General features: G+C 43.3%; 1 protein-coding gene across 1 annotated transcript in view; it reads right to left on the reverse strand.

Moving 5' to 3' along the window:
- The window catches only part of MCF2L (MCF.2 cell line derived transforming sequence like), a 178591-nt gene extending 168416 nt beyond the window's left edge, over positions 1 to 10175 (reverse strand). The window contains exon 1 of the mRNA XM_059721059.1: positions 9793 to 10175. Coding sequence (XP_059577042.1) covers positions 9793 to 9871 — 79 coding nt within the window. The 5' untranslated portion in view covers positions 9872 to 10175. The remainder of the gene's footprint in view (positions 1 to 9792) is intronic.
- Positions 10176 to 12194: the final 2019 nt, after the last annotated feature.

The raw sequence follows: 12194 nt of genomic DNA on the forward strand, positions 1-12194 counted from the left end.
ATGTATTTAGCAAGCATGTTCAAAGCCTAGATTTGCAAGCATGATGCCATAAAATAAAAGTTTGGTGAATTCCTATACCAAATGAATGATCCAGCTCCCTTCACTATCAACCCACAGTGGGGGGAGGAGGGGGAAAGAGGGGAAGCAACCTAGTACAGATCTGCACAAGAAAGGGCTCCTGAACCTGGTTGGGGGTTGTACATTCTTTTAAAGTACAACCCTACACAAGTTTCCAGTCCAACAGTGGCACAGATGTGTCAGGAATTAAGTACGCTGGGGAATTTTCCTGCCCTTATATGTGTGAGATGTCTAAGGTACCAAAGAAGGTGCTTTGGTATTCATCTGATGTGATCACTATAGAATTGCTCTACAGCAGCTTTGCTGCCTTAAGGAGGGAGTGCCAAGATAAGTCCTTTTGTTTCCTCTTCTGCCATGGGCATCTTATTGTCAAAGTATTAGGTTTTGAATTTGTCAGTAATGTTGTAGGTCTAATTAAGATGCACCTTGCATAAAACACATGCAGGCTGCCACCCCCACTGGCTTGCAGTCTAGATTGGTTGTCATACACTCAGCTGGGCTCTAAGCAAGCAATACATTTCAGGTTACAAGTCAGCCTCATTATCAGCAGGGACTGCTGTACCACCAGCTAAGCAGGGATACCTCCTTGCCCCTGTTTCACTAGCTCTCCACTCTCTTCCCCTCTTCAGCCAAGCAAAGCAGCAAAGGGAAGATGATGGCATGATGACATCCTCAGTGCTTCAACCTGGAAGGACAGGAGCTCCATTGCATGAAGGAACTGCTGAGGAAAAGGGATAGGAAACACTTCTTTGGGGTAAGGTGAACACTTGGGACTAATTGTTGGCTCACAACACCCCAGCACTAGCTTCAATCCTGCACAGCTCCCTAGACTACACTAGGTACGCCAATCACCCCTAAGCTATTTTTCACTCCGCACAAACCCTTGCCTTGCCCTCACATTTTCTCCTGGAATTCTTCAGAAAGCTATTTACAAGTATCAGATGAGGCATTTATGGAACTGAGCCTTACATCAGCACCTTTGAATGAATAGCCATTAAAAATATAAGGGAGTAAATGAAATAAAACAATCTAAACCCAAAGTAATAATTCTTCTGTCAAAATTATAGCTGGGAGAAGGAGGATGTGGAGGAGTCTTGTTTCTTGTTCTGTTGGTGTTTGGAGACAGGAAGGGAGCTCTTCATAATACTATAAATTAGGGATCTGGTAAGCAAGCTGTGCAAAATAAACAGCATAAAAATAGTACATTTTTCCTTCCTCTAACATGAAAATTCAGGTGGTCTTCTGTGATCTCCATTCCTTGTTAATTTCCTGTTCTACTTCCAAATATTTTTTTAAAAATCATCCAATTATGAAAATGTCTCCACTTGCAACTAATCTTCCATTTTCATACGGCTACACAGAAAGGAAGATGCAGCTAAAAATAAAAATCTCACTTTGTCTTGCTTGTTCTCTGAGCAGTTTGAGTATATGGATTTCAGAGAAACTGATTATGTGGCAATGAAGCCACTGAAGTGGAAAAATGGAAGGGGATATCTTCTGTGTCAAGGTGAAAATCAAGTGCAGTAGATTCTGGAAGAGAAATATAAGGCAGAACATTTAATTCAGTGGGTCTAATTTTGAAGCTCCAAGGAGCGTCATGTTTTAGTTTGTTTTTTTTTAATTTAAAATGACTTACCTCTATTTAAAGGCAATCAGGACTCGTAGTAGAGGTGATATCTTTTATTAGACCAATAAGATTTTTGCAAAAAAAATTAAATTTCTTTAATTTTTGCAAAAATCTTGTTGATCTAATAAAATATATCATCTCTACTATGAGTCCTGATTACCTTTTCCTTTAGACCAATACAGCTACAACCTGGATACCTTACCTTTATTTAGTGATTTACTTCATGCATGTTTTGGCTGCAAACCCAATCACCCTGTTATATCCCTTTCCTGTTTCCTACATCCTCTTCTTCCCTCACTGCAGATCCCCCTCTGCCTGGGATTCTTTTCCTCACCTAGTTCATCACACTTCTATTGTCACTCCCCTCCGGGCATGTCTAAATGTGTGCATTTACTGCACAGTAACCAAAATTACTGCACAGTATAGGAATGCATCTACACATGCATGCCTATATTGCATGGTAAATATGATAATTTATGCTGACTTGAGTGTAAATTTGATGCCTACATCATTCAGATATCAAATTTACACCCAATTAGTTACTGCTCAGTAATGCATGTACAGATGCATTACTGCACAGTAATGCAGGGGACCTCCCTGATGGATCTGCCCAGTCACTAGGGGGCTGGCCTGAGTCCAGCCCCAGGGCTTCTGGCTGGCTGCCTCTCCTTCAATTTGGGACTAAATTTGTCTGAAGTGCTGGCTGCCCCTCCTGGTTTCAATTTGGGACTAAAGTTAGTCCCAAGGGTCTGGCAGCCATGTGGCCAGAGGCTGGAGCTCCCCTCAGTGGCCATAGGGGCACATGGCAGGCTGCTCTGACCTAGGACTAAATTTAGTCTCAGGTCACCTGCATGTCTAGATGCTAGCCTATTCCCACTTACTTCACAGTAAGTTAGGCTGTGTGTAGACAAAACGAGGTGCACGTGTGCATGACACTTAAGCGGGCTAAATGCTTTTGCACTGCTTTAATGGTGTCAGTGTTTGCATGCTTCAGTGGCATATTGCACATTAGTTCCAGCTGCTGTAGGAAACTCGGCAGCGTAGTGCACCTTAAATGACTTTGAGGAGTTTTAGTTTGCTGCCCCTACAGCTGCAGAGCGAAGCACTGGGCTCTGTGCAGCTCCACAGCTCTGTAGAAAGCCCTGCAGGCAACCTGGCAGCAGCCTGGGAAAGCAGGCTTCACCCAAGAAAAGCAGTGAGCCTGATCTCCACCCCCCCCCCCCTCGAGTGAGCTCGCCTGCCTGAGGTGTGTTGTGGGGGCCTGGTGCTTCCCTCCGCAGCTGCAGTGCCCCCTGGCACTGCCTGAGCTGGGTGCCTGGGGGCAATTGCTGCTGCAGAGGAAAGCACCAGCCTCCCCACAGTCCAGGGACTGCTCCACCCACCAGCAGCTCGCCCTCCCCTCCCCTCCCTGTTGGAGAGGCAGGTAAATCAGTGGGGTATGTGCCCGACACAGGGGTTTAATCAGCCCTAAATTGAAGCAGTGTTTTTTAAAACCCACCGCTTCAATTTAGGGCCCCTGTTTCATCTACACATGCCCTTACTGCACAGTAACTTATTACACAGTAAATTTAAACTGGCATAAATGCATGTATAGAAATACTCTCTGAGTTCCTCAAATAGGTTAAGAAGCAATTTCTCCCTCCGCACCCTGAAACAGTAAGAGGAGTATGAGGTGTGATTTTCTTTCTTTCTTAGTTTCATAGTTGTTAGGGGCTGGAGGGGACCTCCTTTCTTCCTTTTTTAATTGAAAGTCTACTCTTATCTCTGAGATCTTTGCAGGAGAATAATATATGCAAGAATTCATTTGATATCAGAAGTATTAAATTACATTTAAAATTATGATCCAATTTTAAAAAGTGAAACAATAAAGAAAATAATGAGAAACCTGATATGTCAACTGGACAGCAATACTCAAATTATAGATTGCGTAGAAGCCAAGAAAAGAGCAGGGCGTGGAATCTATTGATTTGAATGTTGATTAGAAAAAGAAGTAAAGGTGGAATCAACAGCCATAATATGCTGAAAAGGAAACAGTAGGTGAAGTTTTTACCTGTGAGGCAAGATTAGCATGTAGATTAAAAATTCAGGAAGGTGTTTGGGTTGTCTGATAACCTTGCTCATCTTATTTTCTTTCCTCATTGTTGAATGCACAAGGTGACTGTTTCTCTTTCTAGCAAATGTGAAAGCCGAATTCTGGGTGATTTAGCATTCATTAACAATTCACTTTTGAAATTTTGATACGATGTACCTAAACAAATTGAAGGGAAAGTAGGCAAAATTTGTGATTAAACAGACTGAGAGTGGAAACATAATTTTTCTAAAATAACATGTAGACACTGTTGAGACCAGTGGGAGCTTAAGAAATAGGTTTGGGGAAAGAGGGTGAGGCTAGGGTAGAGACGGGATAATGGCTTGAAATTCCCTCATGCAAGAGCTAAGAAAAGCCCCTATCCCTTGGATGTATCTACACAAGATTTTTTACTGTGGAGCTGACTAATTAGCTCTGCAAAAACGTCTCAGTGTCTACACATGCAGCCCTGTTAGGCTGCAGTAAACTAATCTTGAAAGCACAGTGGCAGAAAGAGATCTTGGAGTCATTATCGATTCCAAAATTAACATAGGCCACCAATGTTAGGATGCAGTCAGTAAGGCTAACCACACCATGTCATGCATCCACAGATGCATCACAAGCAGGGCCAAGGAGGTGATCCTCCCCCTCTATGCGACACTGGTCAGGCCACAGTTGGAGTACTGAATCCAGTTCTGGGTGCTGCACTTTAGGAGGGATGTGGCCTGCATCAAGAGGGTCCAGAGGAGGGCCACTCACATGATCCAGGGGCAGCAGGACAGGCCCTAAGAGGAGAGGATATGGGACCTGAACCTGTTCAACCTTCACAAGAGAAATCTGAGAGGGGATCTAGTGGCTGTCTATAAATTTACCAGGGGTTGCCAGCAGGGAATGGGAGAGACCCTGTTCCCCCGTGCACCTCCCTGAGTAACAAGGAATAACGGCCACAAGTTGTTTGAGAGTAGGTTCAGGCTAGACATTAGAAGACACTATTTCACTGTCAGGGCGGCTAGGACCTGGAACCAACTTCCAAGGGAAGTGGTGCTGGCTCCTACCCTGGGGGTCTGTAAGAGGAGGCTTGATAATTACCTAGCTGGGGTCATATGAGCCCAGTATTCTCTCCTGCCCAGGGCAGGAAGGTTGATGATCTACTTAGGTCCCTTCTGACCCTACATCTATGTAAACACAAGAACTATCCTACTGCAGCATTATCTAGTGTGGCACAACATATGTGTAGATGCCGATGGGGTTGGCTGCAGCATGAGGGTACTACAGTGTGGGGGTTGCCTGATGAATAGCCCCATATCATGCCCCAGTCAGCCTCTCTGCAGCACACTGAGTTGGGTTGGAACAGCCCCAGGCTGGCAGGCTGACTCCCTCTCCCCACCCCCCACCCCGGGTCTTCTGACAGCCAGGGCTGTTCTGACCCAATTCAACATGCTGCAGTCCAGGGCACTGGTGCAAATTGCGCTGGAGGTTATTGCTTTGAGTTAATTGCACATGTAGACATGCACCCTGTTTTCTTCCTGACCAAATACACTCCCCTTCTGTTTGGTATACCCTTCCTCCCAAAAAAATAATGGCATCGCATGCAGGTATCACAGTGATGAGAAGCAGCAAGAGAGGAGAGAAATGAGTCACTTGCCAAGAAAGCTCAAGCCTCTAGTTAACACTGCTTGTGATATATTGGAGATCTGACAGTAAGCTGGATTCCTATGCCAGCTGTATGTCCTCTGGCCTGCCATTGGACCCTGACACAACACCCCAGAGACCTGACCTGCTGTCCTCCTCCATGCTGAAGTTAAGAGAAGTCACATAAAGGCAGCCTCTAGCTACAAGCAGACTCCCTGACCATTCAATGTCAGGTCCAGAACCAGTGTTCCCACAACCAAAGGAGTAACATCGTAACTGAACCCGCCTCAAGACCTGGGTCTCCACAATATTGAATATTTTGCTGGTTCTGCCATGTAGGAAAACTGGCAAAATCCTTCCAGAACCCAAAACTGGTGTGCAACCAGTGTCAAAGGAGATCCAGGAACTAGGAAAAGAGTGGGGAGGATGGAAATGAAACAGAGAGCCTGAAATGGCTGGTCTGCAGCTAGAAATGGTCTCAAACTGTATCCCTTCCCACCAACTAGATGAAGACCAATCACGCACCCCAAAACCACAGTCACTGGTGTGGTATGTCCATTGCCCAGGGGAAGCAGTGGCGAGTGAGACAAGCTCCACAGTATGTGTCTAGATGCAGCATGTGCATCCTCTCCTCAGCTCTGTGTGCCATTTGCCAAAAGGAAGGGAGAAAAAGGAAGGAGGGAGAAACAGCTGCCATTCACCAGAAGTCAGGGAAAAGCAAAAAAAAGCTGACAGCTGAACTGAGCACTCTTTCACTTAAAGTGTCTCCATTTCTCCTGGTACCACAGAAGCCCAATCCCAGCTAGAAATGTGAGCATTTTTTCCATTTAATAATAGGTAAGTGAACACCCCCCCACCCCCCGACCCCACCATGTATTTCTACTTGTCCAGGCACTTGAGACATTTTTGCTCAAACTAAACAAATCAAACAGAATGACGCCAAAGCAATAAACAACTCCCCTTTTAACTGAGATCAAACCTGTAGGCATTTCAACTAATTATGTGAATATTTCTGAGAGGTAGGAGGCTACTGAAAATCAGATGAGACCTGAAATGCTTAAATAACATAAAGCATGTTTGAAGCACCAGCATTCCCCTTTCATGTAGGACGATTCATGACTTCGATTCACAGGTGTTCCTTCTTTTTTACTCAGAGTGCTAAGAGTTTGCTTAAGGAAACAGATGGTAGCTATAATAATGACTCCTTTCCAAAGTTGAAAGAAACAGTAGGGACACCATATAATTAAGGCAGAGAATCATATGTTTGTACAATTTGTATAAATGAATCAGGTAACATTATAAAAGCAAGACTTCCAAGTCTAAACATGAGGCAAAATTCACAAAACAGTAGATGTAGTTTGTGTACCAGCCAAAGCAAATGTAGTCTAGTTCAGAGAAATAGAAAACTCAGTGTATTATTTTGCCTTCCCCCAATCATGCTAAGCATATAAACAACACAAATTAAACAGGATTTGAATGGTATTTTTTCAATGGCACTTGAAAGGTTTTAAAGGAACAGTTCCTTTTTTTCCTGGGGCAGAGGGTGAGGGACTTGAAAAGAAAGGTCTGCTGGTAGGTCACTGAAGCCTGGGGAATAGCTTTAGGAAATAGCTTTTTTTGTTTTTTGGAGACACTTTGTGGGTACCTATAGATGTTTAGGGACTGTGCTCTAACTCATGGTGCTTTACACAGAGCTGCATGAGTTAGATTGCCCCCCGACCCAACAGATGTTTGCCTTTTGGGTCGGCAGGGCTTGAGCTTGCCTGCACTGGCTCTGGCCAGTAGGTGGGGGTGCCCCTTTTCCCAGCCCTGGCCATGGCAAAGCCAAGCCAGAAGCTGTGTGCTGCCCCTGTTAAGAGGCTTGGGCAGGGGGTGAGGGAAGGGGGACCCCCACCCCTGGCTTGAGCCTCTTGACAGCAAAAGCTTACAGCTGCCAGCTGGGCTCTCCCCTGAGGTACTGGGGAGAGCTGGGCCTGACCTGTGAGGCAAGGGTGGTCTCCATTCCTCCACCTCCCCACCTGGGCCTCTTTACAGCAGCAATAGCAGTTGCTAACCTGGCTTTGCCATGGCCAGCACTGGGGAGAGGAGGTGGGGTAGAAAAGAGGCCCCTCACCTCATGGGCCCAGGCTGGCTCCCGCCAATACCCCAGCCAAGGTATTGGGGGCAGGGGCAGGCTGCGGTGAGGGGGCTTCTTTCCACCCTGCACATCCCCTCTATCTCCGCCCAGGCAAAGCCCAACCAGCAGCTGTACGCTGCACCCTCCCCTGCTGGAACCTGAAGGGAGTCAGGCAGGACACTCACGGAAACCTGAACACAAGTTCCCTATGGCGCTCTGCTCTACAGTGCCCTTCAGCTAACAGCTGATTTATTGAGGGTTAATTTTTCATGCAGTCAGCCATTTTAAAGGCCTTCTGCAGCCATGAATGTGGCTGTGCATAGCTGTAGAGCACTTTCAGAGCCCCAATTGTAAAATGTAAAAAAAATGTAACTTGTATAAATTCTCTGAGAGTTCATGCATTTGAATGAATGAGGTCTGCCCTGAGAGGATGTAAAAGCACGTTCCCCAGGCCGGTGAGGGAACCCACCAAATTGCAGTAGGTTTGAGTGCCAGCAGCAGAGAGTTGATAGTTGACACCATGTAATTGGATAAATTTATCAAGGATAGGGATTACCACAAGAATAGGCAGTGGCCATTGAAGAGCACTATAATAATCAGTCTTGAAACAAATAAAAGGAAAAGACCCCTAAAGGTCAATGTAAATAGTACTGCAATTGAAGTGAAGCTACCTAAAAATACAAGCACATTGACAGCAGGAAAAATGATTTGGGGGCATCTTTGCTAAGAAAATGCTTAGATATTACAACAATTTGCCCTTCAGGAGAAGGGCAAGAGGAGAGCTCAACTAAATTCACTTATCCATAAGAGTGCTTTGATGCCCCTGTCCTTCTCCTTTCTTTTTTTTTTTTTTGATTAATATATACATTTACAAAGCAAAATAGCAGTGGTATAAGCTTCATTACATTCTCAGAAAGGCAATAAAACAAATATCTACTCATTCAAAAGAGGATCTGATTCATTTGAAAAGAGAAGAGATAATAGATGAAAAGAGAAGAGATGAAAATAGAAACAGGATTATGAGGAACATTATTACCAGAAGACCATATGCAGAAAGGCCTTTCCTTAGATTTCAGTTTTGTTTTCATATTAAACCTTCTTTCCACTCAGAACTCTTATTAAAGATGGTAACATAACCACTCCCTCTACTCAACAAAATCAATGTAGTTCATCTGCCTACTTCCATTTATCTTTGATATATAGATTTGTCAGCTTACAGCATCAGCCATCTTGTTATTTATTTCCTAGTATCAGAAGAAAACTAAAAAGGGTAGTATGCAATGCTAAAAATAACATTAATTCTGTTGGGGTAAGGGGGGAAAATATATCTTCCAAGTTTCAAGAGCGGTAATGAATAATACCTCAAGAATTTTGTATTAACAACCCACCAGTATGCTTTGCATGATAAAGAGATGCAAGACTTACAACACCTGTCAACTGTCTAAGAATAACTGTCCAAAGAAGCTGTTCTCAAAGGATGCAACAAACAGTACTCTTCTGTGTCATGGTAATCAGGCATATGGTGTACATTTTGTAACATGTTCACATTCTTGCATGAATAATATGCATCAAAGTTCTCCTGGACCTCCAGTCAATCATGAATCAAACCATGATAGGCTGCTGTTCAGTCCTCATTCTAAATAGTTATATATTTAAAATGTTTCAGGAAGCTTTAAAAACTAAGCAAATAGGTCACAAATCAGGCTAACATTTCTGTAATCTACTTGCTGCAGTTTTTATTCTCATTCAGATGTTAAATTACATTTTCCATATTTAATGCATTCAAATCTTTGCCCTTGTGAATATGCGATTTAGAATCACCTAAAATAGACATTGCCACACTTGTCAAGTATTCAGGCATTTCATGATTTCATATGATATCACATTCTTAGATAGCTTTGCATTACCCTCCTTCCCCCTACCCATTCTTCAGCTTCAGCTATGTTTGAGCTGCAGAAGAATCAAGGCTGGTTTATATTACTTGACTGTGCAAGCAGCTATCAAAAACAAACAGCTCTTCAATACTATCCTTCTAAACCTGGCTTCATTAATATTACATAACTGAAGCGTTTTTTAGACAGAATTAGAGTCTGCTAAATATATTCAGCATCAGTATGAACACGTTAGCCCTTATGTAGATGACTCAAACATTTTCGTTCCCATTAATGCAAGGAATGGTAATTCAATTACAAGGATTTTTCTAAAAAAACCCCTATAAAATCACTAACATGTCAATATAGCATATCATTTAAGACCAGCAGCTCCTCCTACCAGTGCACTGGGAAACCGCATTTAATCTCTGCATCAATTCTTTTAGGGCCATTTCTTCATTTCTCAGCCAACTTCTCATTCTCTGGTAAAACAAAAAAGATCCACAGCAAACATGTTTCTCCCTGCTCCAAGAATGAAAAAAACTACAGCAGTGCTCCACAGCCCTGCATTTCAATGAATCCACAGAGGTTCCCTATCAGCACAAAAGGAGGTGTAAGTCCATACTTCCCTCTGCAATGCACAGGCGAGACGTATACTGCTTGAAGCCGGAGTCATGGATGTTAATTACATCAGGATCACTTAAAACTTCTATCTCCTCCTCTGTGCCCCAATTTGTTCGCAGGATAGCTCATACATGCCGGTATTAACGTGAAGCATTGATTAGACAATGTATCGCAAATATCTCTCAGGCTGAAGCAGGCGCTGGAGAGAGCTGCATTGAATCAGCAGCATGTTGAGGAAACAGCAGCAGTGTGAGCTTAAGCAAGCAATCCAGCAGAACTACACAAAGCACCATCCTCATTCTAAAGTGAACATTAAGCTCCTTTATACCTTTTTTGCCAATTCCACCACTGTCTAGCTGGTGTTAAGGAAAATTCATTCTCACTAGAGGCCAGTTTCATTAGGGTGAAGAATGCATTTACCTTCTTTTTATAGCTAAAATGTTGCTCTTTTTGGTTTGTGCCTGATGTTTAACTGTTCAAATACTTTATAGCAACAGCCCGACTGTCCTCTACACCTATATTTCTATGAAACCAAATTTATGATGTTATGGCATTGGATTCGTAGCAATGGAAAAGACTGGACTTGTAGAGGTTCCACCTAGCGCATAGCTCTACTTCTATGCAGCTCTTCGCCACCATTCATTTTGAATGCTCTTATGCAGACTATCTTGAAAAATACCAGACAATATTAATCTCACTTCTGGGACATTTATTTTTGTTGATTTTTAGCAACATTCTCCCCTTTTTATGTTTATCCCCCCTGCTTCCAGTTATGCTTCCTGGTATTACCTAAGTATTTTAACTGCTAATTTTTAACTTAATTGGCTCTCTCACAAATATCTGCTTCCAAAAGAAACCAAGAAAGTTCACACACACAGAGTCATATACAGATTACACATTTATACATATAAATAAAAGGACCAATTTTGCTTAGCACAAGGGGCTTAGTACTTAGTTCCTACAACAATTTTGTGACTGACAAAAAACAAATAATTCTTTCAAGGGAAATGTGAATCCTTGTGGTGATTCATGGGCAACTGGTGCCACCTTAGTTGGGGGGGATGTGCCCCCCAGCGACCAGTCAGCAACCAGGGGGCGGTCCTCCCACAGCCAATCTCGCCGACTGGGAAGGGGGGTGCGGAGTCCCCCTGCGGCTGATTGTGCTAACCGGGAAGTGGCCACACCACTCCCAGAAGTGACCGCTGCACTTTATCCAGGTGCTCCCACTCCCTGGCCAGCACTCACAGGGGGGGCACAGGACTCCCGCCTGCCCCCTAAGCGGGGAGCGCGGCCTGTCAGAGGGTGCACCAGCACTCTCACAGGGTGCACATGCACCCCCATGCACCCCCTGTGCATCACCACTACGGTGATTCATTAGTAGAATAAAATGCAAGCAGGGCATGGACTTTAAATTATTTCAGAAAAGTATGCCTCAGCCCATCTGGCATTTCTCTGTAATTAAATTCTTCAGTGATTCTCAACCAAGGTGTAGCAGATCCCTGAGAGTGCCATGCGATCTTTTATAGGATGCCATAGGGTGCTGTTCAATAAAACCCAGAGATTTAGAGGTTGGATGAACACCCATTTGGGGTCGTGTGATCCCAGCGTGTGCTCCGGCCAGTGGCAGGGGGTCAGAATAGATGATCTATTTAGGTTACTTCTGACCCCTAACTACTATGAAACTACTTCAAATAGAAATCCACAGTATCAAAACCATTTTGGCCTGTTGTGGTTTGTCTGAGTTTGCCACAAAAGTATTGCTCTATTATTTTTTTGTAGTAAAAAAAAATGAGTGAAAGCAAAGAGCTACCATTTTCTGAGGGGTGCCTTGAGTCTAAAAAGGCTGAGAACCACTGCATTAGCTGGATATCCTTTTTAAAATATTAATTTATAAAAAGTTTTTCAGCATATAGTAAATTCAAGTTTAATAAACCCGTAATATCTCCATTTTGTTATATATGGTTTAGGTATATTAATTAAAACTTAATCCTCTAAAGTTTTTGTGTCAAGATTAATTTTATCGTTTTAAGTTCTGTGTACACAGAGGCTGATGTAGAACAAACATTTTGTATTTCTAACGTCTGCTTAAGTATGAATAGTTTGCAAGGGGGGAAAAATATAACAACATGATTCTATGTCAGTTCAATTTCTAACCCAGTCAGGTAATTAATTAAGAGC

Source organism: Alligator mississippiensis, chromosome 1 (genome assembly GCF_030867095.1).
Source record: "Alligator mississippiensis isolate rAllMis1 chromosome 1, rAllMis1, whole genome shotgun sequence".
Lineage (NCBI taxonomy): Eukaryota > Metazoa > Chordata > Crocodylia > Alligatoridae > Alligator > Alligator mississippiensis.